This window comes from Cetorhinus maximus, chromosome 1 (assembly GCF_964194155.1).
Source record: "Cetorhinus maximus chromosome 1, sCetMax3.hap1.1, whole genome shotgun sequence".
Classification (NCBI taxonomy): domain Eukaryota; kingdom Metazoa; phylum Chordata; class Chondrichthyes; order Lamniformes; family Cetorhinidae; genus Cetorhinus; species Cetorhinus maximus.
Window position 1 is genome coordinate 17,028,229 of NC_135879.1, and position 25,067 is coordinate 17,053,295.

Consider the following 25,067-nt stretch of genomic DNA (forward strand, 5'->3'; position numbering starts at 1 on the left):
GTTTTTAGTTCAGAATCAGAACCCAGCTCACTTGGAAGGGTGTAAAAGTAGTGAAACTGGATAGCATAAGGACAAAGCAACTCTTCCCACTTCTGCAGGCCCGGCTTCAAAAGAAAACTTGCATTATACAATATTTTTAATGCAAAGGAACATCCCAAAGTGCTTCACAGAAGTGTTATTGGACCAAAATGGACACCAAATCACAGAACAGCTTGGTCACATGGGTTTTTAAGGCAGGATTTAAGATTAGAGAGCAAGGCGGAGAAGATTCCAGAGAGTGGTCCATAAATGACTGAAGGCACGGCTGCCAGTGGTGAGGCAAGGGGAGGGTGCGAGACACAAAGTCAGAGTTGCAAGGACCAAGAGTTCTCAGGGGCGTTAAAGACTGGAGGAGGTTACAGAGATAGAGAATAGGAAGACCGTGAAGGGACGTAAACACAGAATGAGAATCATAAATTGAAGGTGTTGGGGAACCAGAAGCTAATGTAACAACAAAAAGTAGAGTAGACAGTGCTGGGCAATGTACAGACAGTAGAGTTTAGGATGAGCTGAAGTTTAAAAGGATGGAGTATATGAACTGGCCAAAAAAACAAAGGATTGGTTGGGTGTAGAGGTGACAAAGGTGTGGATGATAACTTCAAGTGGTCTAAGACAAAGCAGAAGCGAGTGATGTTATGGAGGTGGAAATAGGCAGCCTTTGGGGTCACATATTCAATTTGAGGTTGAGTAGGGTGCTGAGAACAGGTTGATTCAGCAGTGGTCTGTAATGACAATAACAAATCAGTGACAGGGTACAGAGTTTGTTGCGGAAATTGAAAACGCTTGCCGGATACTATAGCTTTGATATTTCCATGGTTCCATTGAGGGTCATCCAAGAATTGATGACAATCACGTGAGGAGACGGAAAGAAACTACAGAAAGCTCAGGATCAATATGGGGGCAGGAGGAGGTTTGGCTTGGAGGGCACGGGGACATGGGAATACAGCATAGGCAGCTTCATTTCTTTCATTTGTTGTTGGAGGTGAAGATGAAGGGGGCAAGACAGAAGAGGCTTCAGGAGAAATTTGGTAGTGGAGAAAAGCTGGGCATTATCCTTGCTATCCAGAATGATCTTGTGGGCAGTTTTGGCAAAGGCCACTTGATGTCAGCTAGCCAGATCTGGCGATGGATTGCTAAACCAATTGTGCGCCAGATATGCTCAAGTCTGCATCTCTTTGATTTGAGAGAGCAAAGATAGTGACCATTCTGGGGTGGGAGAGCAGAAAGGTTTTAGGGGTGACAAAGAGATCAAAAATGGATGTGAGAGAGTGGCTGAGCTGATCAACAGCTGAAGAATTGTGGTAAATGGAAGATGAAAGATTAGGCATTTGGATGTTTGAACTTACTAAGTTTGAACTATCCAAGTGATTTTGGTGGTGTGGGTGGAAATTGTTCTACATAACAGGCACAGAAGGAAGTGGGCTTAGAAGGCTGCATTGGTGATGGGTATAAGCAAGCACTTGGAACCTTTAACAGTGATCATGGAAATGGAAAAGCCTGTGAGATGGCAAAATCAAGGGGGTGGTTCTGAACATGAGTATGAGAATTTATCTGGAGGCTGAGGTTTAAGGAAGACAGGAGAACAATTAAATCAGGAGACCAAGGAAAAGGTGATTTGAGATAGAGATTTAAATCACTGAGGATGAGTGGCTCAATGCAGAGGCTGAGGCAGGACATCTCAGGACGTGACAGCAGGGTCAGGGGCAGTAGAGAGTGAGAATTTTATAGGGAGAGGCAAGGGTGGGGAAGCAAGGCAAGGCACCTGAAGGAAAAGGTGCTAAAGGAGTAGGATTTACTGAATAGATCTCCCATTTCACTGAAAGAATTCAAAAGGAACAGACACTTCTATGGTTAATTTTGTGTCGATGAATAAATCACCCACCCTATGCACTGAGAATAATGATTAATATAAAGAAAAGAAACACTTGTAATATATATCAACACAGACAACCAACTGATGTCTCAAAGCACTTTATCGTCAATGAAGTACTTTTGAAGTATGGTCACTGTTATAATGTAGGAAACGTGGCAGCCAATTTACATACAGCAAGCTTCCAAAAACATCAATGTGATAATGGCCAGATTAATCTGTTTTGGGATGGTGATTGAGGGATAAATACTGGCTAGGACACCAGGGATAACTCCCCTGCTCTTCTTCAAGATAGTAGCATGAGATCTTTTATACCATCTGAGGGGGCAGATGGGGCCTTGGTTTAATGTCTCAGCAGAAAGATGGCACCTCCAACAGTGCAACACTCCTTCAGTGCTCTTGGAATGTCAGCCTTGATTTTTGTGCTCAGGTCCTGGAGTGGGGCTTGAACCCACAACCGTGTGACTCAGAAATAAGATGCCACCAACTGAGCCAGGGCTGATGCACAAAATGTAGCAGCATCTAGTCTAGCCTCAAATTGGTGCTTAATTTGAAACCTGTTTCTAACTCCAAGTGCTCAGATTTCTAATGAGCCACTATATGATGTGGCATTGACAAAAACTTTGCTTAAAATTTTATTAGCACTGGGTATTAGTCGCAAAAAATCTTCAGCCACAAGACATTAAAATGACTTGTCTGAAACAGTAGTTAAAAAAGTTTTTTTTTTTAAAAATCACTTTGAAACTCACCATTTCCATCATTTCAGGGTCATCAAAATCATAGATGATGTGCTCCAAAATGTCTCTATCAGACACAAATCCCAAAGCACGAAACACAATAATTATAGGAACTTCCTGTCTGATATATGGTAGTGTGGCAACTATTCTCTGGCCTATTGCACTTTTTCTTACGCCCTGCAGAGAAAACAGACAACGTTTTAAGAATTAAAAGTAGCATCCAAAGAATATTAAAAGTGAATACAGTGAACATAATTGTCAAAATCCTACCTGTCCTCCTCTTGCTAGCATGCTGACCCAGATGGTACTTGTAGGACGAGAAGAATTCTCTAAACAAGACCGACACTCTCCTGTGTACGCATATTTGGAATCTTTCTTTGCAAACACATACACGGTGTTTGTCGCCATCTTTTCCTGTGCAATTAAGACCTTGGGAAATTCCAAAATGATTCATTTATTATTAACTCAAACAATATATTTTACTGCCACTCATAGTTACACCTATACCATTTGCTGTAGTATCATATCTAATGATAATAAAAAGTTGCAATGTCACACAAAATGTGCAATGAACTGAGAAGTTGCTTCCCTTGGCTGTGGAAACTAGAACAAACAAAATTTCAGGATAAGCAACTGAGCATTTCAGACTGAGACGAGGAGAAATTTCCTCACTTAAAGCATTGTGAATCTTTGGAATGGTCTGCCCCAGAGAGTTGTGGAAGTGCCATCATTGAATATATTTAAGGCCAAGATAGACAGATTTTTGGTTTCTCAGGGGATCAAGCGATATGAGGAGCAGGTGGGAGAATGGAATTGAAGCCCAAGATGAATGCTGGAGCAGGCTCAATGGGCCATACGGTCTTCTGTTCTTATTTCTTATGTCATGAGCAATGAAAATAAAATCTACAATAAGGCAGTAAAAAAAAAACCATGGCTTTAAAATTGCAGTGCATATTTGGGCTTGTAGAATTCTATCCAGACAAAGAGTAATGACATTTAACCTTTGGGCGGAATGAAGAAAATTGACAAGAAAGGTGACAAAAAATATTTTTTCAGTGAAACAACTAATTCCAGATAAGGATTTACAACTTTATTACAACCAAATACAAAGGGGCTGTAGACAGAAAGAAAGCTGAAAATTGACCGAATTTGTCCATGCTGCATTATACGAAGTTAAGATTTTTTCAGGTAATGCGTCCTAATTTAATCTAACTACTTTACCTATTAAAATAGCCATTGGCTACGAGATAGTAGATAAATGCAAACCTACAGTTTGACTGCAAGACTGCGCTAATGTGGGCATACCATGTTTTCAAATTTGCTTGTCAAATTAAGCAATGAGACAAATGCACAACCAATGGTCCACTGTTATTAGACAGCACATCATGCAGGATTGCCATTTAAGCAAAGTTCCCTCTATTTTTTGGATGATGTGGGCAATTTATTTAAGTACTCAGCCCCTTTAAGTTTTTTTGCACTGCCAATAATTTGAAGGGGCCGTCCTGTATGTGAACTGTGTGGGATCTTTTGGGTTGCTGTGCAACTTAAGAGGAAACATTGCATGCAACATGTATACATAATCATACTAAAATGGTTCTAGTTATGGAGGTTCACCAGGAAGGAGTCATTAACAGCAGACCTGGTATCAGATAGTTCTATTTATGCTTCACACTCCTTTCCAATTTCCTAGCCTAACTGAAATATAAAAGGCAAGAGAGAGTAAAGGCCATGCCTGATAAGCATGGTTACTCATGTAGAAAGAACAACGAACAGATGGACAGTATTGTGCAGGTGTATTAAGGGATTCCATAAAAATGTTACTTAATGTACTTGCACACATGCTTTGGATGTAGATAGGACGCGCTGATGTAACAGTCTCAAATCTGGGAGAAGTAATTAGCCCTATAATGATATGCTGCACCAAAGCACCCTTAGGGACTTTTACCAAGTTTGCTGGGGCTACCATGAGCAGTCAAGTCAGACTTATGATACCTGATTAGTCATGAGGGTTAACTCGGAACAAGTCCAATGGGTACTTCATGTATCAATGTTTTAACAAATGAAAGATATTAAATCAGACATCTCCATGCTTCCTGGTCCTCAAACTTATATGAAAAAGGGTAAGCCTCATACCCTATAAACCCAACATCTAGTGTGCCTACATATTTATTATACCAATTGTAAAGCAATTTTATGAAAAGTACTGCAATTGACTTGTGCATTAGCACTCATCTGTATCACATTAACAGATATTGAATGTCTCAAAGCAATTTAATTTTTATTACAATAATTATTTGAAATTTCCTTATTTTTCTAAATATCTTATGAGACAACTACAAACTCTGTACCTTTTCGGATCCATTGATGATGAAATAGCCACCAGGGTCCAGTGGGCACTCATTGAGCTCACAGAGATCACGATCCGTCAGACCACTAAGAAGGCAATAGGTGGATCGAAGCATGATAGGAATTTTTCCTATAAACGTCTTCTGATGCTGTGTTTGCATCTGCTCCTCCCCCTCCTTAATCACTGTCTTTGTGATATCTACATAGAGAGGGGCTGAATACCTGTAAGACAGTAAAATGCAACATATCAAATCCCTATTTTTGAAAAGTTGGGAAAAAAATTGATTTTACCTCTGCTATGCATCCAAGGAAACTTACGTAAGGTTTCGTAATCTAGCTTCATTTGGCATCATTGGAGATGGTGCCCCATCCCTTTCCCAATGTGTGGGTTTGGATAAATAGATTTGTTCAAATTTTAGTAAGAACCTGGGCTGGAACAGGAAAATAATATGTATTATACAGATACACAATTCAACTGCTAAAAATATAATCAAATGTTCTTTTTTGGGTGTTTTCTTACCGGCTCTTCTACTTCCCCAGTAGTATGTTGAGCTTCAGCTTGGAGATCTATTGGAGGAGCATCTTCCACAATTCTTTGCACTGACATTTGTATGAATTCATCAAATGAATCCAACTGCTGTCGAACCAAACCTTTCTCATCAAAATATGAGCTGAAAGACAAATATTCAAATGATATTTTTGTTACAAAGAATAGGTTGTAAAGGCTACACAACTTGTTACTGAGCATCAAAACATCACCTGGTAAAATATTTACTGCTCAAATTCATAGGCAAGTCTTAATTCGTTCCAGTTTAAACCAGCTTTTCAAAGCTATTTCCAATTTTGAGTTTTCTCAATTGAAAGGCAGATTCAGCATAGCCTTCAGTTTAGGGGGCTCATTTTCCCTACTCCTAGAAAATTACATTTGAAGCCTGGGATTTTAAATTAATTTGGGAAACCACAGAATATCGCTAAACCATTGTTTTTCCCATCTCCTGCCCATTCAATAACTCATCCTTCCTTCTTTCGCCATGCAGTCCCTCAATTTTCCCTCTGCAGTTTATCTTCCCACCAGCTTTGTAACGTAACACAGAAGCCTTCTTTGAAACTATGTGCTCGGTAGGCTTTTGCAGAGTTATTATGACTTAAAGGCAAAACAGTGGAGGTGAAAATTCAAAGCGTTTCTGAGAAAACAGAGTTAAAGAACATATAGAGGAAGCTTAATCTTATGATTAAACAACATTGTCGTTCACCACAAGGTAAACTATACTATAGGATGCAGTCTTCATTTCTTGCCAAGGATGACGTTTTCTTTCCTAAAGAATGATTCTGAATTGGCTACTGTAGATTAAAATTATAACCCACTAAACATTGGTGCCTATAGCCACCCTTGAAAATGTTTACCCAATATTAGCTCCAGGGTTTGAGGGGGGCGATTGTGAAATCCAGTTTCCTTCAGGTCCATCAAATTTAACAGCAGAGCCGGATTAACATTTATTTTCTTGGTGCTCGAGCTATTACCATCCATATTGAAAGGGTAGTGAGCCTTTGGCATCAAGCCACAGTCAAGGAGGGAGGGCATGGAAAGACAATAAAAATCAGAGGCCAGGAGAGGAAACAAAACGGAAGGTCAGAAGGGGAAGAACAGAAGCCGGAGGGTGGGGAACCAGAGATTGAACACTAGAAGGTAGATTGGGTAGGCTTGAGGGGTGAATCGGGCAATTGAAAGTCTTGGTGGATGGGGAGGGCAGGGGAAGAGGAGAGTGAGATATCAAAGACCAGAAGAGATATTGGAGGTGTTGGTGGTGGGGCTAGAGAATTATGTTAGATTTGAGTTCTGTTAAATTTAAAACATAAATTTAAGACGTAAATTTAAGTCTTAGTATTTAAATAACCAACCCACCTCCTGGGCGTGAGTTGCTACTCGCCTCCCAGCATTGGCTACTTCGAGATTGGCTGGGATCAGATGAATTTTTTTTAACCTGTTAACATCTTACCCATTTTGGCACTGGTTAAAATTCCTTCTGTGTAAATGCAAGAAAATGCAGTGGTGGGCAACCTGCAGCCCATCAGGGTTCTGAGTGCAGCCCATGAGACATTTTGTTGGCCGTTCCCCACGCGCAGGGTTGCCAGATTCCACTAGTTTCCAACCACATAGTTTTATTCCTGCCGGTATTACTAAAGTGATGCGTGTGCAAAGCAAGGGCACGTGAAGCAAGGTGCGTGCTAATTGCATACAACATTGACAGCAAGAGCTGTGCGCTCCCTCTTCATCCAAAGTGCTGCTACAGTTCAATCAGCACGCCCCACAAATTCTTATGAACACGTGAATTAGGAGCAGGAATAGGCCACTCAGTCCCTCAAGCCTGCTCTGTCATTCAATAAGATCATGGCTGATCTGAATGTAACCTCAACTCCACATGCCTGCCTATCCCCGATAACCTTTCATCCCCTTGTTAATCAAGAATCTATCTAACTCTGCCTTAAATATATTCAAAGACTCTGCTTCCACTGCCTTTTAAGGAAGAGAGTTGCAAAGACTCACAACCCTCAGAGATAAAATTTCTCCTCATCTGTGTCTTAAATCAACGATCCCTTACTTTTCAGTGGCCCCTAGTTCTAGATTCTCCTACAAGAGGAAACATCCTCTCCACATCCACCCTGTCAAGACCCCTCAGGATCCTAAAGGTTTCAATTAAGTTGCCTCTTATTCTTCTAAATTCCAATGGACGTAAGCCTAACCTGTCCAGCCTTTCCTCATAGGACAACCCTCCCGTTCCTGGTATCAGTTTAGTAACCCTTCTCGGAACTGTTTCTAACGCATTTACATCTTTCTTTAATAAGACGACCAGTACTGTACACAATAATCCAGATGTGGTCTCACCAATGCCCTGTACAAAAGAAACATAACCTCCCTACTTTTGTAATCAATTCCCATCACAATAACATTCTATTAGCTTTCCTAATTATCTGCTGTACCTGTATACTAACCATTTGTGATTCATGCAGTGGGACACCCAGATCCCTCTGAATCCCGGAGCTTGCAATCTATCATTTAGATAAAAGCTGCTTTTTTAATTCTTCCTACCAAAATGAACGATTTCACATTTGCCCACATTATACTCCATTTGCCAGATCTTTTCCCACTCACTTAAACTATGTCATTTTGTAGCCTCCTTACATCTTCTTCACAATTTACTTTCCCACCTATCTTTGGTAGGAAATTGTGCCGTCAGCAAATTTAGCAACCATTCCTTCAGTCCCTTCATCCAAGTCATTTATATAAATTGTAAAAAGTTGAGGCCCCAGGACTGATCCCGGTGGCACACCACTCGTCACATTCTGCCAACCAGAAAAATACCCATTTATACCAACTCTCTGCTTCCTGTTAGCTAGCCAATCTTCCATCCTTGATAGGAACCAAACCGACATTCAACACGCCATAGTTTTTCATAACCTGTGAAATGCAAGTTGAACCCAAAACAGAAGCCAGCCTTTAATGGAATTGCTTCATAGGGTCAGGCTCATTTACGGCACAGAAGGAGGCAATTGGCCTATTAAGTCTATGCCAGCTCCCCACAGAGCAATCCAGTCAGTCCAACACCCCTGCAGGCTAATTTCCTTCAAGTGCCTGTCCGATTCCTTTTTGAAATCACTGACGGTTTTCGCTTCCACCACCCATTGGGCAGCAAGTACTCACTGCATCAAAAAGTTCTTCCTCACATCCCCAACTGCATCTTTTGCCAAAAATCTTAAATCAGCGTCCACTAGTCCTTTTATTTTTTATTCTTTCACAGGATGTGGGTGTCGCTGGCTAGGCCGGCATTTTTATTGCCCATCTCCAATTCACCTTTGAGGTGGTGGTAGTGTACCGCCTTCTTGAACCACTGCAGTCCATGTGGTGTAGGTACACCCACAGTGCTGTTAACAGAGGGAACTCCAGGATTTTGACCTGGCGACAGAGCGCTGGATCATGTTGTGAATGCTGCTCCCTAGGCTGAATGATAAAAGATGGTAGAAATTGAACCCTTAAGTGTGATTGCTACATCATGGCAAATGGCATTCCCCATCAAAAGTACCAACTCCTGGCACCATGTTAATCGTCCTAGAATTGAAAGACCAGAACCATGATAGGGTCCGCCTTGTCCTCACTTTTCACCACCAGCCGCAGCATTCAAAGGATCATCCTCCGCCATTTCTGCCAATTCCAGCATATGATGCCACCACCAAATACATCTTCCCTTCACACACCACCACCCCACCTCAGCATTCCGTTGGGACCGTTCCCGCCTGGACACCCTGGTCCACTCCTCCATCACCCCCAACACCTCAACCCGCTCCCACAGTACCTTCCCATGCAATTGCAGAAGATGCAACACCTGCCCCTTTACTTCCTCCCTCCTCTTCGTCCAAGTGCCCAAACACTCCTTTCAAGTGAAGCAGCGCTTCATTATTATTATTTCATTATTATTTTTTAAATTGACTTCAATTTTTATTTATTGTTTCATCCCCAGTTTTTCGCCTTTTTGAACTTTTTCACACCACCACCCCCTCCCCCCACCCGACCCCCACTAGGGCTGTCACTTTCCACAGTGCTTACCCTGGTCCTGCCATTATCACATTCTGTTTTCCACTCTTGATGTAACCATTAGCACCTCCTTTAGCCAATACTGCCACTATTAACAACCTTTTGACCTTTTGTTTATGACATCTTTCACAATCTCTCCTTTGCCTCCACCTATCGCTGGCCTTCTACCCAGCTTCACCTATTCCACCCCCCTTAAACAGTATACATTTCACCACATTTCTACATCCCTTTAGCTCTGGAGAAGAGTCACACGGACTCGAAACGTTAACTCTGTCTTTCTCTCCACAGATATTGTCAGACCTGCTGAGTTTTTCCAGCATTCTTTGTTTTTGTTCTGATTGAAAGACTGCAGCTGCTTTCCGGAATGTGTTTCTCATCCAAGCATTGGCGTTGCTTTCATAATCAGTTGGAAAAGTTTTCACATTTTTAAAGTGCTTTTCCCCATCATGACAAGTTTCACCATGGTCAAGTTTGATTCGTGTTCAACAATGTGGTGTGTGTTGAAGTAGGACTGAGCTCTTTGTGATTAGACACCTAAGCAAAGCTTCATCAACATCCACCATATTACTTTCACACTTCTGCTTCCTATCCCAGTTTTTCAAGATGTCCTTTTTTAAAAAAAATTCCAGAAACCTGTGATACAGGATTGCCATGCTTCTTCATGTCACTAACTTTTGAATCCTCAATACCTTCAAACTGCTCAAAACATCTATTTGCTCTATTTTACTCAGTTAGCTATCTGATTAGCCATCTTGTTTAGCCATTTGGAAAACCAATTTTCCTCACCCATATGATATAAATAAGCAGGTGGAAACCAAATCAAACCGGGTCTTACTCTGTTAAATTCACTGATCAATATGCCCAAGAGGTAGGGCCTCAGGCTCAAAGGTAAAAAGTCTCACTAAAGCAGAATATCTGTGCAGCACACTAGCTTCTAAGTGGGAATTCCAAAGTATGAAAATGCAATTAAACTAGTTTATAATTGGAAGTGCAAGGAAAAAAAAGGGACTTCAGAAATTGCTGCATTAAAGCTGGAATTGCAAACTTTTTTTCCTTCTTCCTCCTGACTCTTATATCCTATATTGGGATTTGAAATAGGTTTGAGTTGAGGCAATACAGTTAATGACCAAAACCACTACATCAGAGTAAGAAAGATCAATCCTCAACAACCCACCAGTCTCAGGCAAAGGTTAGTGAATATCCATGATTGAGCTGAAACACTCCATGCTGACTGAGTAGCAAGAGTACCTGAGCCATACTGACCAAAAGATAATTCTGAATGCCAGTTCTTACCAGTAATTTCAGATTATGTAAGCAGTCTGCTATAGTATATCATTTTACAAAATACAATTGTTTGATATTCATTTTTACCTGATAACAATCCAACATGCCTCCTGCCACAAATCTGGGGTGATTTCATCATCATCTTCATCATACTGCGTATCTAGAAATCAAGTAGCAACAGATTCTCAATTATCAAGTCAGAAAGTCAACCATACTGCACAACAATATAAAGTATTCAGTTAATTACCAATAAAGTGGATTGCAAGAGCAGCAACCATAACCATTCAATGCCCATCACAACTTCATTGCTAGCAATGCAGTCAGAAGTAAACACCAAATGTCACATTGTACTAAGTGGTGTAATTTGAGCATGAATCAAGGAGAGCAAGGCATTGGGGAGAGCGCAGAGGGGGAAAGATAAGAGAATGCACACAACATGGGTGAGAGATGGAGAGAGAGCAATGTGGGGGCAGGCAGGTGAGACAAGTTCCTCTCGGTCTACTGAAGATTCTTCTAATGACTTAGCGAGCTAATGTTATGAAGCAGCATACCCTATGAATCACAATCAGTTGTTTAATAACACCATTATTTTGTGCTATTGCTGAGGTTCCCACTATCCCAAATTACCTGCTTTCTAGACTTTACAGCTTAAGTTTCTTGACTCTTTCCTCATAGTCCATCCTAAGTAAACCAAATGAATGTATCATTCATGCTTTTTAAACACCATTATTTTGTCAATGATTGGCACTCCTCCCAAGAGAAGGAAATGGGGACAGGGACGGGCAGAATAAAGATTTGGTCAGGCTATGAGTCAATGCAGCATTTCAACTGTTTGAGCAAGGGACTGACATTGTACTGGGCCTGCCTTCAGACAGGTGTTAATGCAGGATCAGGAAGCTTTCTTTTTCCACATACTCTTAGTTCACCATAAGCAGACAGCAGCATCTGGCAGAGAACATGCAGCAGGATGTCTCTAGCATACTAGGATGTCTCTAGCATCCTGGTAGGAGTACTCAGTTTCAGAATGCTCTGCAACAAGCAACATCATCATAGTCATGTATAGAGGGATACCAAACCGCAAAATAAAAAGGCACTCACTCCGTCTCTTACGTTTGAGAGCATGTCGCTTAATTAGAGTGGCTTGTAGCTGGATTAGGCACACTTGGGGGATTTATTTTACATCAGAGACAAAACTATGGACCGCACCCCTACAGGTAGCAGATCATGCAGCCGGGACGCAGAGCACCAGGGATGAATAGAAAAAGGAGGACAGGATGAGGTGGCTTCCTCTTTTGATAAAACGCATTGCAGCTGGCTTCTTCAAAGGATTGTTAGTAGTGTCAGTGTAGGCAGTGCTGACGGTCACTGAGCTCGATATGGCTCCAACTGTTGCAAAGTTACCACAACCCTGCACCCAGAGGTGATAATCCTCCTAATAGGGCCATTAACACCCAATGGCAACCTACCATTCCAGGTCTGCCTCCCACTCAAACAACAAAGGGATGCAGCATTTGGAAAAAATGCATGCACTATATACAGCACTCAAAAAAACTGACCTATGTGTACCTTTACTGCTGACAGTATTTCCTGTGTGGGGCTCAACTATCTTCCCTTCCTCAGCTGGCTATTTACTCACTCTTCATCAGATGGCAAAACTGCAGAATGCAGCACACAAGAAGACCAGAGACTTCAGCTGGACTGTGGAGCAGTAGACCATCGAAGTAGTTCAAGTAAAAAAAAAGCATTGCTTCAGCAACACTAAGGCATGCTCTAGAGATACCAGTGAGGTCTGTGCCATCACCCTGTATCAGGATTCTACTGCTATGGGGGACTTCATCAGCCACGGCTGCAGAGAGTAACCTTTTGCTTAATTGGAGGGGGTTGGAAGTGGATCAGACTATGGGTCAGTGCTGGTTCCACTTTTACTCAGTACATAAATGTGTCCATATGCCCACGTCCAAATCAATCTCAAAATCTGCTGATGGCCCAAAAATAGGTGGCTTGGCACATAGCAAATAGGGCTTAAAAACTGCAGGAATATACAGAAAACTTAACGAAATAGCAAAAATGTGGTACATGTTGATTAAACTGGATAAATGTGAGTTTATACATTTTTGGAGGAAGAACAAGGAATAGGAATTTGTTATCAATGGAAAAATATTGGAGTACAGGTGGACAAAGATGAAAGGGTTCAAGTACATAATTCCTTGAAAGTACAAGTAGATGCAGCCATCACTTTTGAGTTTTATAAATAGGAGTATAGAGCACAAGAATAAAAAATTAATGGTAAATTTGAACAAAACATTGTTAGACCTAAGTTACAGTCTGCAAGGCATTTTGAGAATCCACATTATGGAAAATACATTAAAGCCATAGCATACAGAATAGGCTCACTGGAATGATGTGAGGGCTAGAGAGGTATATGTTTATGAACAAAGAATTCAGGTACTATAACAATTATCAATGGAGCGAGAAAGATGAAAAGTTTAATGGAGGTGTTTAAAATTAGAGACAGGCTGAGGACAAATGTAGCAGACCAAAACTGGTTCACAGGACCTCAGGTTTGCTTATCAACAACAGCGGAATTAAACAGCATCACAATCTTTAACCTCACTTCTTGATCACTAACAAGTGAGGAGACCCTGCATGATTCAATTGGGAGTAGATGGTTGTGTGTGCCAGGAGCAGCAGCACGCATATTACAATAAGCCACCAACCTAGTGAAGCTATTTCACTATGTATTTCACTGTGTATGCCAAACAGCAAAAGCAGCAGGCCTTAGAGAGGAGCTAGTGTTCATCAACAGAGCTTCCCCAGCCTAATTGCATCCAGGTGGATAACCGGGCAACTAATGCGAAGAGAAGGCTTCATGGTCATCCCTAAACTCAACCATGATGAAGCTCAGCACTTGACTGCAAGAGACACAACTGAAGGTTTTCCAAAAGTCTTTGGCCAACAGTCCTAACTGGATGATCTTACTTTACCTCCTTTCTAGCTCCCCATCATCATAATCACCAGTGTTCAACCTATTTGGTTCGTTCCATCTAATTTTAAGAAATGGCTTGAGTACAGTGGACACAAAATCTACATGCCCTGCCAACATCCCAGCTTCAGTCCTGACAAGATGTGTGCCAGAGCTATTTGCTCCCCTAGCTAGGCTGTTTCAGTATAGCTATGACATTGGCAACTATTCAACATTGGCCAGTCAGATCTGGCGTGAATTGCTAAACCAGATGAGCACCATAAACATTCAAAACTGTCCCTTGGAACTGAAAAAGCAAAGATAGGGGCTGTGTCAAGTGGAATACCAGGGTGTTACCAGGAACAAGGACATCAACAGTAGCGAAGAGTATGACTGAGCAGATTGGTAGCCAGAGGGTTGGAAGACAGCATTGAATGGAGGAGCTGAATTAACTGCTGCTGTGGTAGAGCACCACACAGCAAACATAATCTGACGAATAAGACATATACTTTGACTGCAACCAAGCAAGTCCTTCACCCAATTTTTTTTTTTAAAATGCATTTATGTAGCACCTTTCATTGCCTTAGGAAAATCAGAAGCACCTCACAAGAAAGTACTTTGGAAGTGTAGTCACGGTTGTAATGTAGGTAAGACAGCAGCCTATTTGAGCACAAGGTCCCACGGTGTTAATAGTAACATGATAACAACCACATAATCTGTTTTGGTTATGTTATTTGAGGGATAAATACTGGCCTCGACAGCTGAGAGAGCACCCCTGCTCTTCTCTGAATAATACAGTGGGGTATTTTAGATTCATCCGATGGGGGCAGATAGGTCCTCAGTTTAATGGCGCATACAAAAGACAGCACCTCCTGGCAATGTAGCACTCCCTCAATGCTGCACCGGAGTGTCAGCCTACATTATGTGCTCAAAATGGCTCTGGAGTGGGACCTGAATTCAGAAGCAAGAGTGCTTACCCACTGAGCCAGAAGTTTACAAACCTGCATGCGACAAAATCCGGTTATATTAAGCATTATTCTGCAGATCAGGGAGAAATGCAAACCAAAAATGCACCAATAAGCTCAAATTTCCTTTTAACAACCTGTCTCTGGACTCGGCACTGGGAGGGAGGCCTAGACCCGAGCCCTGCACCAGAACCAGGCCCCAGCCTCGGCCTGTCGCTCAAGCCTAGCCCGGAATCCCAGTCTCGGCCTCCAGCTCCCCGGCCGCCGCCATTTTCAATTTCCCGACATAGCATCGCAAACCCGCCGATTAAAAAGTGAAGCGCAGCACTCACCCTCTCCGTCATCCGGATCATACATCTCGATAACCGACTGTGAGTTGACAAGGATACAGTCAGAAAGTCAGAGAGCAGCCGGAACCGACCCGTTAAATCAAGCGATGGACTCCAATGGCGTCCGCAGCTTCGCCAACAAGCAGCCACTTCGGTGTGCACTGCGCATGCGCCAACTCATCACCTGACCTCTGATATATAAACACACACGAACAGAGAGGGCGCTGTCTCTGGCATATAAACTCACACAGACAGAGAGGGCACTGTCTCTGGGATATAAACTCACAAAGAGAGAGAGGGCAGTGTCTCTGGGATATACACTCACAAAGAGAGAGAGGGCAGTGTCTCTGGGATATACACTCACACAGACAGAGAGGGCACTGTCTCTGGGATATAAACTCACAGAGGGAGAGGGCACTGTCTCTGGGATATACACTCACACAGACAGAGAGGGCACTGTCTCTGGGATATAAACTCACACATAGGGTGAGGGCACTGTCTCTGGGATATAAACTCACAAAGAGAGAGAGGGCACTGTCTCTGGGATATAAACTCACACATAGGGTGAGGGCACTGTCTCTGGGATATAAACTCACACAGAGGGTGAGGGCACTGCCTCTGGCATATAAACTCACAGAGAGAGAGAGGGCACTGTCTCTGGGATATAAACTCAAAGAGAGAGAGGGCACTGTCTCTGGGATATACACTCACACAGAGGGAGAGGGCACTGTCTCTGGGATATAAACTCCTACAGAGGGTGAGGGCACTGTCTCTGGGATATAAACTCACACAGAGAGAGTGGGCACTGTCTCCGGGATATAAATTCACATTCAGAGGGAGAGGGTACTGCCCCTGGGATATAAACTCACATTCAGATGGAGAGGGCACTGTATCTGGGATATAAACTCCTACAGAGGGTGAGGGCACTGTCTCTGGGATATAAATTCACACAGAGAGAGTGGGCACTGTCTCTGGGATATAAATTCACATTCAGAGGGAGAGGGTACTGCCCCTGGGATATAAATTCACATTCAGAGAGAGAGGGCACTGTATCTGGGATATAATCGCACACACAGAGAGAGAGGGCACTGTCTTTGGGATATAATCTCACACACAGAGGGAGAGGGCACTGTCTCTGGGATATAATCTCACATAGAGGGAGGGGGCACTGTATCTTGGATAAAAACTCACACAGAAGGAGAGGGCATTGCCTCTGGGATATAATCTCACACACAGGGTGAGGGCACTGTCTCTTGGATATAAACTCACACAGAGAGATGGGCACTATCTCTGGGATATAAATTCACATTCAGAGGGAGAGGGTACTGCCCTTGGGATATAAACTCACATTCAGAGGGAGAGGGTACTGTCTCTGGGATATAAACTCACATTCAGAGAGGGAGGGCACTGTCTCTGGCATATAAGATCACACACAGAGGGAGAGGGTACTGTCTCTGGGATATAAACTCACATTCAGAGAGAGAGGGCACTGTCTCTGGGATATAATCTCACACACAGAGGGAGAGGGCACTGCTTCTGGCATATAAACTCACACAGAGGGAGTGGGCACTGTCTCTGGGTTATAAACTCACACAGAGGGAGAGGGCACTGTCTTTGGGATATAATCTCACACACAGAGGGAGAGGGCACTGTCTCTGGTATATAAACCCACACAGAGGGAGGGGTCACTGTATCTTGGATATAAACTCACACAGAAGGAGAGGGCATTGCCTCTGGGATATATACTCACACACAGTGCGAGAGGGCACTGTCTCTGGGATATAAACTCACTCAGAGGGAGGGGGCACTGTATCTTGGATATAAACTCACACAGAAGGAGAGGGCATTGCCTCTGGGATATATACTCACACACAGTGCGAGAGGGCACTGTCTCTGGGATATAAACTCACTCAGAGGGAGGGGGCACTGTATCTTGGGTATAAACTCACACAGAGGGAGAGAGCAATGCCTCAGGAATATAAACTCACACAGAGGGAGGGAGCACTGTATCTTGGGTATAAACTCACACAGAGGGAGAGAGCATTGCCTCTGGGATATAAACTCACACAGTGGGAGAGGGCACTGTGTCTGAGGTATAAACTCACACAAAGAGGGAGAGGGCACTGTCTCTGAGGTATAAACTCACACACGCTCTGGGATATAAACTCACACAGATAGGGAGAAGGCAGTCACTGGATATAAACCAGAAAATAAGAACATAAGAAATAGGAACAGGATTAGACCATTCGGCCTCTCGGGCCTGCTCTGCCATTCAATACGATCTTGGCTGATCACCTTGTGTCTCAATTTCCACATTCCAATCTAACCCCGATAACCTTTGATTCCCTTGTCTAACAAGAATCTATCTCCCTCTGCCTTAAAAATATTCAATGACCCTGCCTCCACTACCTTCTGAGGCAGAGAATTCCAAAGTCGCAAAACCCTCTGAGAGAACATGTTTCTCCTCATCTCTGTTCTAAAAGGCTGACCCCTAATTTTAAAACAGTGCCCCCTAGTTCTGGACTCACCCACAAGAGGAAACATCCTTTTGACGTCTACCTTGTCAAGGCCATTCAGGACCTTGTATACTTCAATCAAATCACCCCTCACTCTTCTAAACTACAGTGGAAACAAGCACAGTCTGTCCAACCTTTCCTCATAAGACAACCCATTCATTCCAGGTATCAATCTAGTAAACCTCCTTTGAACTGCCTCCAATGCATTTACATCCTTCCTTAAATAAGGAGACCAAAACTGCACACAGCATTTGCGGTGCGGTCTCACCAATACCCTGTATAACTGAAGCATAATATCCTTACTTTTATGTTCAATCCCTCGCATAATAAAGGTAGCATTCCATTAGCCTTCTTAATTACTTGCTGTACCTGCATACAAACTTTTTGTGACTCATGTACTTGAACGCCTAGATCCCTCTGCACCTCGGAATTATGCAGCCATTCTCCATTTAAATAGTATTCTGCCTTTTTTTCTTCCTGCCAAAGTGAACAACTTCACATTTTCCCACATTAAACTCCATTTGCCAGATCTTTGCCCACTCACTGAACTATCTATATCCATCTGCAACCTTCTTATGTCCTCTTCACAACATACTTTCCTACCTATCTTTGTGTCATCTGCAAATTTAGCTACCATGTCTTCACCCCCCCTCATCTTAGTCATTGATGTAAAAAGTTGAGGCCTCAGTACAGACCCCTGTGGGCCGCCACTCATCACATCCTGCCAATCAGAAAAAGACCCATTTATGCATACTCTCTGATTTTTGCCAGCCAGCTGATCTTCTATCAATGCTAATATGTTACCCACTATATCATTCACTTTTATTTTGCGTAATAATCTTATCAAATGCCTTCTTGAAATCCAAGTACAGTACGTCTTCAGGCTTTATCCACTTTATCCACTGTGAATTTAGCGAATTTTGGAAAACTAACACCAGTGCATCGACTACCTCATTAGCCACTTCTTTTAAGACCCTAGGATGTATTCTATCGGGACCCGGAGACTTGCCAGCCTGCAGCTCCATCAATTTGCTCAGTACCATTTCCCTCGTGATTTCAATTTCACCAAGCTCCTTTCTCCTGTTCACCTCCTGATTTGCAGCTATTACTGGAATGTTTTTTGTTTCGTCTAAAGTGAACACAGAAGCAAAATATTTGTTCATTTCTTCTGCCATTTCCTTATTATCTACTATTCACTCCCCATTGTCACTCTCTAAACGACTATCACTCACTTTACTTACTCTTTTCCTTTTTAAGTACTTGTAGAAACTCTTGCTATCCGTTTTTACATTTCTAGCTAGTTTCCTCTCATAGCCTAATTCCTTTCCCCGATTAACCTTTTAGTTATTCTCTGCCGTTCTTTATATTCTGTCCAATCATCTGTCCTGCCATTCATCTTTGTGGAGTTGTATGTTTTTTCCTTAAGTTTGATGCTTTCCTTAACATCTCTAGTTAACGACAGATGGTGGGTCCTCCCCTTAAATTTTTCTTTATAGTAGGAATGTACTTATTCCAAATACTCTGAAATATCCCCTTAAATGTCTGCCACTGCTTCTCTATTAATTCATCCTCTAGCCTAGTTTCCCACTTCACTTCAGCTAGTTCGGCTTTCATCCTCACATTGTTGCCCTTGTTTAAGTTTAAGATACTAGTCTTAGACCCACTCTTCTCCCTTTCAAACTGGATGTAAAATTCAATCATATTGTGGTCGCTGCTACCTAGGGGTGCCTTTACTCTGAGGCCATTAATTAATCCTGTCACGTTACACAATACCAAATCTAATATAACCAGAAAGAGAGAGAGAGGGTGGGGCACTGTCTCTGGATATAAACTCTCACACAGAGGAAGAGGGCACTGTCTATGGATATGATACAGTATGCAGGCAAAGAGGGTTTGGGTGACCTCCAGGGAGTCTAAGACATCCAGGCAGGTAGTGCAGGAGTCCCCTGAGTCTATCTAGCTTGCTAATTGGTTTTCCATTTTGGATGTTGGTAAGGTTGATGGTTCCTCAGAGTAATGCAGCCAGAGCCAAGTCTGTGGCACCATGAGTGGCTCAGCTGCACAGGAGGGGAGGAAGAAGAGAATGAGAGCAATAGTGTTAGGGGATTCCATAGTCAGGGGATCAAACAGGCGTTTCTGTGGCAGTAAACATGACTTCAGGAAGGTATGTTGCCTCTCTGGTGCCAGGATCAAGGATGTCATGGAGCAGCTGCAGGACATACATCTTTCTGGGGAGGGTGAACAGCCAGAGGTCATGGTCCGCATTAGTACCAATGACATAGGTAGGAAGAGTGTTGAGATTCTGAAAGCAGATTTTAGGGAGTTAGGAAGGAAATTAAAAAGCGGGACATCAAGAGCAGTAATCTCAGGATTACTCCCAGTGCCATGTGCTAGTGAGCATAGTTAATAGGAGCATTGAGCAATTGAACATATGGCTGGAGAATTGGTGTAGAAGGGACGGCATTAGATTTTGGAGGCACTGGGACCAGTTCTGGGGCACTTGGGACCTGTACAAGCTGGACGGGTTACACCTTAACAGGATTGGGGCTAATATCCTCGCAGAGAGATTTGCTAATGTTGTTGGGGAGGGTTTAAACTAGCTTGCCAGGGGGTCGGAACCTGAGGGGCAGCTCAAATTGGAAGGAAGTAAAGCTGGTAACGGGAAGTAGAAAATTGGCAAGTGAAATTAGAACATAGGCCAATTAAGGCAAGCATCAACTGAACCAAAAATGCGGAATAATGTCAAAAAGACTAAGTTAAGGGCACTCTACTTGAATGCATGAAGCATTCACAACAGGGTAAATGATTTAATGGCACTAACAGAGGTAAATAGGTGTGATCTAATTGCCATTAGGGAAACATGGCTTCAGAGTGACCAAGATTGGGAACTAAATATTTAAGGATATTCGACATTTAGGGCAGGCAAAAAGGAAAAGAAGATGGTGTTGCACTGATAAAAAGGGATGGGATCAGTACATTAGTAAGGGAGGACCTCAGATTGGAAGAACAAAATGTGGAATCTGTTCGGGTGTAGCTAAGAAACAGCAAGAGGCAGCAAACATTGACAGGAGTTGTTTATAGGCCCCAAACAGTAGTGGTAGTGTGGGGCATGGTATTAATCAGGGGATTGGAGAAGCATGTAGCATGGTAATACAGTAATCATGGGTGACTTCAATCTGCATATAGATTGGCTAAATCTAATGAGTACTAATGCTTTGGAAGACGAGCTTCTGGAGTGTGTTAGGGATGGTTTTCTAGAGCAGTATGTTGAGGAACCTTTTAGAGAACAGGCATTTTAGATCTAGCATTATGCAACAAAAAAGGATAATTAATAATCTTGTTGTAAATGAGCCTTTAGGGATGAGTGACCATAATATGATACAATTTTACATTATGTTTGAAAGTGAGGTAGTTCAATCAGGATGTTAAATTTGAAGATATGAGGGGCAAATTGGCTGAGGTGGGGCAGACTGGGAAAATACATTAAAAGGTATGACCGTACATAAGCAATGGACAGTCTTTAAAGAATTATTACATAGTTTACAGCAATTAAACATTCCTTTAAGGCACAAAAACCCAAAAAGAAAAGTCAGTTAACCGTGGCTAACAAAGGAAGTTAAGGATTGTATAAGGTTAAAAGAAAATGTCTATAAAGTTGCCAGAAATAGTCGTAAACCTGAGGATTGGGAGGATTTTAGAATACAGCAAAGGAGGACCAAGAAGAAGGGAGAATAGAATATGAATGTAAACTAGAGGAAAAACATAAAAACAGACTGTAAAAGCTTCTATAGGTATGAAAAAAGGAAGTGTTTGGCTAAGGCAAATGTGAGTCCATTATAGGCAGGTTCAGGAAAATTTATAATGGAGAAAAGAGAAATGGCAGAGAAGCTAAATGATTATTTTCTGTCTGTCTTCACTGAGGAAGATACAAGAAATATCCCAGAATTAGAATTCCAAGGGACGAGGGAGAGTGAGGAATTGAAGGAAATTTGTATTTGTAAGAAGGTTGTATTGGAGAAATTAATGGGACTGAAGATTGATAAGACCCCAGGACCTGATGATCTATATCCCAGAGTGTTGAAAGAGGTAGCTATTTCTAAATACCAATAACGTAAAGGGAGGTATCTATGGCAATAGCGGATGCATTGGTGATCATCTTTCAAAATTCTATAAATTCTGGAATGTTTCCTGCAGGTTGGAAGGTATCAAATGTCACTCCACTATTTAAAAAGGCAAGGGAGAGAGAAAACTGCAAACTACAGACCCATTAGCCTTACAACAGTAGTAGGGAGAATGATAGTATCTATTATAAAGGATGTGATAAATGGACACTTGGATAATAAGGATTTGGTTCGGCATAGTCAACATGGATTTATGAATGGGAAATCATGTTTGACAAACCTGTTGGAGTTTTTTGAGGATGTTACTAACGGAATTGATAAAGGGTAGTGAGTGGATTAGTATAAACTTGGATTTTCAGAAGGCTTTTGATAAAGTCCCCCAAAGAAGGTTGGTTAGCAAAAGTAAAGCACATGGGATAGGAGGTAATATACTGGCATAGATTAAGGATTGGTTAACAGGTAGAAAACAGAGAGTAGGAATAAATAGGTCATTGTCATGGTGGTATGCTGTGACTAGTGGTTTACCTCAGGGATCAGTACTTGGGCCCCAGCTTTTCACAATATATATCAATGATTTGGGTGTGGGAACCAAATGTAATATTTCCAAATTCGCGGATGATGCAAAACTAGGTGGGAATATATGTTGTGAGGAAGATACATAGCGGCTTCAAGAGGATTTGGACAGACTTAGTAAGTGAGCAAGACCATGGCAGATGTGGAAATGTGGAAATAATGTGGAAAAATGTTAGGTTATCCACTTTGGTAGGAGGAACAGATGTGTAGATTATTTCTTAAATGGTAAGTGGTTAGAAAGTGTAGATGTACAAAAGGACTTGGGTGTCCTCATCAATAAGTCACTGAAGGCTAAGATGCAGGTACAGCTGACAATTAGGAAGGCTAATGGTATGTTGGTCTTTATTGCAAGAGGATTTGAGTGCAGGAGTAGCGAGGTCTTGCTTCAATTGTATAGAACCTTGGTTAGACCGCACCTGGAGAACTGTGTGAAGTTTTGGTCCCCTTACTTTAGGAAGGATATTATTGCCACAGGGGCAGTGCAACAAAGGTTCACCAAACAGTTCCCAGGATGGCAGGACTGTCCTATGAAGAGAAATTGGGGAAACTGGGCCTGTATTCTCTAGAGTTTTAAAGAATGAGAGGCGATCTTGCTGAAACCTACAAAATACTTAAAGGGATAGACAGGGTAGATGCAGGTAAGATGCTTCCCCTGGTTGGGGAATTAAAAACCAGGGGACACAATTTCAAAATAAGGGAAAGTCACTTAAAACTGAGATGAGGAATTTTTTTTTTACTCAGAGGGTTGTGAATCTTTGGAATTCTCTACCCCAGAGGGCTGTGAAGCTCAGTCATTGAGTTTGTTTAAAGTAGAGATTGACAGATTTCTAAATGCCAGTAATGTAAAGGGACATGGGGATATGTGGGAAAAAGGCATTAAAGGCATCAGCCATTATCATATTGAATGGTGGAGCAGGCTCGATGAGTTGAATGGCATACTCCTGCTCCTAAATTCCTATATCCTATGTTCCTCACACATTGGAAGAGGATACTGTCTCTGAATATAAATGCTCACAGAGATGGAGAGGGAACTGTCTCTGGGATATAAACTCACACACAGAGGGAGAGAACACTGTCTCCGGGATAGAAACTCAGAAACAGGGAGAGTGCACTGTCTCTGAATATAAACTCACCCACAGAGGGGTGAGAAATAAAAGAAAACAAATGAAAATTCCTTGCTAGGCTCCAGAGGTAACGGTGTGTCTGTGGGAAGAGAAGCTAATGGAGATAATTCCTTTATGCCTACTAGATATTTAAGAATGGAATCAAGCAATGTCAGTCCCACCCAGTTGGACAATGAAGGCAAGGCATCTGAACGGGATGGTATGGTCAATCTTATCAATGTTTGCAGCCAGGTCAAGAAGGATGATGAAGAATAATTTTCTGGTGGTGGCTTTGATAAGGGCCATTTCAGTGCTGTTTAAAGACGTTGGAGAAGAAAGGAAGTTTGGAGATGAGGTGCTAGTTTGCAGGGAGAGACAGGTTTTCTATGGATGAAAGTGATGACTGCAGATTTAGAGTGGGGAGAGGAAAACAGTCCCTGAGGAGACGGAACAATTTAGATTATCAGCCAACATGAGGGCTGTGAAGGATGGTTGGTTGGTTAGCAATTTGATGTGAATAGAGTCAAGATGAGCACACAAAGGTCATTATGTGAGATGGGAGCAAAAGTAAGAAGAGGAAATGTACTATTGTGGACGAACTAGCATGAGTTCCATGTGCTTGGATTATACAAACATTCCTATCAGCATCATAAAAAGTTGACACTGCACTCCGTAGATTTGTTACATAAATACAGGTGATATAATGGAACACATGCAGATTTTTTTGGAAAAGGGGAGGGGAACATTCAGAATGTCAATCCCATGTTGGAATCAGTGCATAACAATATGCATTTTTTTCAAATTGTTTATCATTCCTTTCTCCCTTTCCCTCTTCCAGGTCAACAGGGCTCACTCCAACATCAATCTGAGTGTTTTTGAATTGTCTTTCTTGTTCTAATTATTATTTGCATTTTTTCCTGCAATGACCCATAAAGAAGTATGCCTTCTTCTTAGGCAGTGCCTCAGGATTGACGATGACATGCTTCCACCATGATTTGATCGGTTCTAAGATTGCTGATAAGCCCAATACATGATCTGCAGACTCTGCCACATGCACAACAGGTGGTGCTTGAAAGGTCAGATTGATGAGTTGTTTGGAGGTTTGGGTGCTCTCTCTGACACCTTGACTTTCCCTCTGTATTCTCAACAAAGTCTCTCAATATGTTTGGTACCTTCCCAAATGAACCTTTTCCGTTTTGGTTCGTCACTACTATATATTTTATATCTTGGAGCTCTGCATGAAGACACTGGTTTCTATGTGTGTAACAGGTTTTATTCATAGTGCTTTAGAATGTCTGCTCCTTGCTTCTAGCTCCAGCTTCCAGCAATCCCACAGTTTGTTTGCAATGCTCTGAGTCCACACCCATGCTTAACTAATCAAGCACAGTGAGCATCAATAATAAACAGACTCACATAATCAAACATAGACCTATTGGCACCACAATCACAAGCCTTACTGGAGTAGTACCGAGGGAGTACGTGCCCAGTGTTGGAGGACATTCCTCCTATACCTTGTACATCACGGACATTGCCACCCAATGTGGATCCAACCAATCAAAACCGAGATCAACCCACCCAATCAGAGTCTGTATTGATTCAGCCACTCAGAACCTAGATTTATCCGGCCAATCAGG

At 42.2% G+C, this 25,067-nt stretch overlaps 1 protein-coding gene across 1 annotated transcript in view; it reads right to left on the minus strand.

Moving 5' to 3' along the window:
- polr2b (RNA polymerase II subunit B) overlaps window positions 1-15,294 on the minus strand; it is a 42,180-nt gene extending 26,886 nt beyond the window's left edge. The window contains exons 1-7 of the mRNA XM_078536207.1: window positions 15,124-15,294; window positions 10,952-11,024; window positions 5,513-5,663; window positions 5,311-5,423; window positions 4,995-5,214; window positions 2,917-3,075; window positions 2,659-2,823 (exon numbers count right to left, since the gene is read on the minus strand). Of these exons, the coding sequence (XP_078392333.1) occupies window positions 2,659-2,823; window positions 2,917-3,075; window positions 4,995-5,214; window positions 5,311-5,423; window positions 5,513-5,663; window positions 10,952-11,024; window positions 15,124-15,148 (906 nt within the window). The 5' untranslated portion in view covers window positions 15,149-15,294. The remainder of the gene's footprint in view (window positions 1-2,658; window positions 2,824-2,916; window positions 3,076-4,994; window positions 5,215-5,310; window positions 5,424-5,512; window positions 5,664-10,951; window positions 11,025-15,123) is intronic.
- Window positions 15,295-25,067: the final 9,773 nt, after the last annotated feature.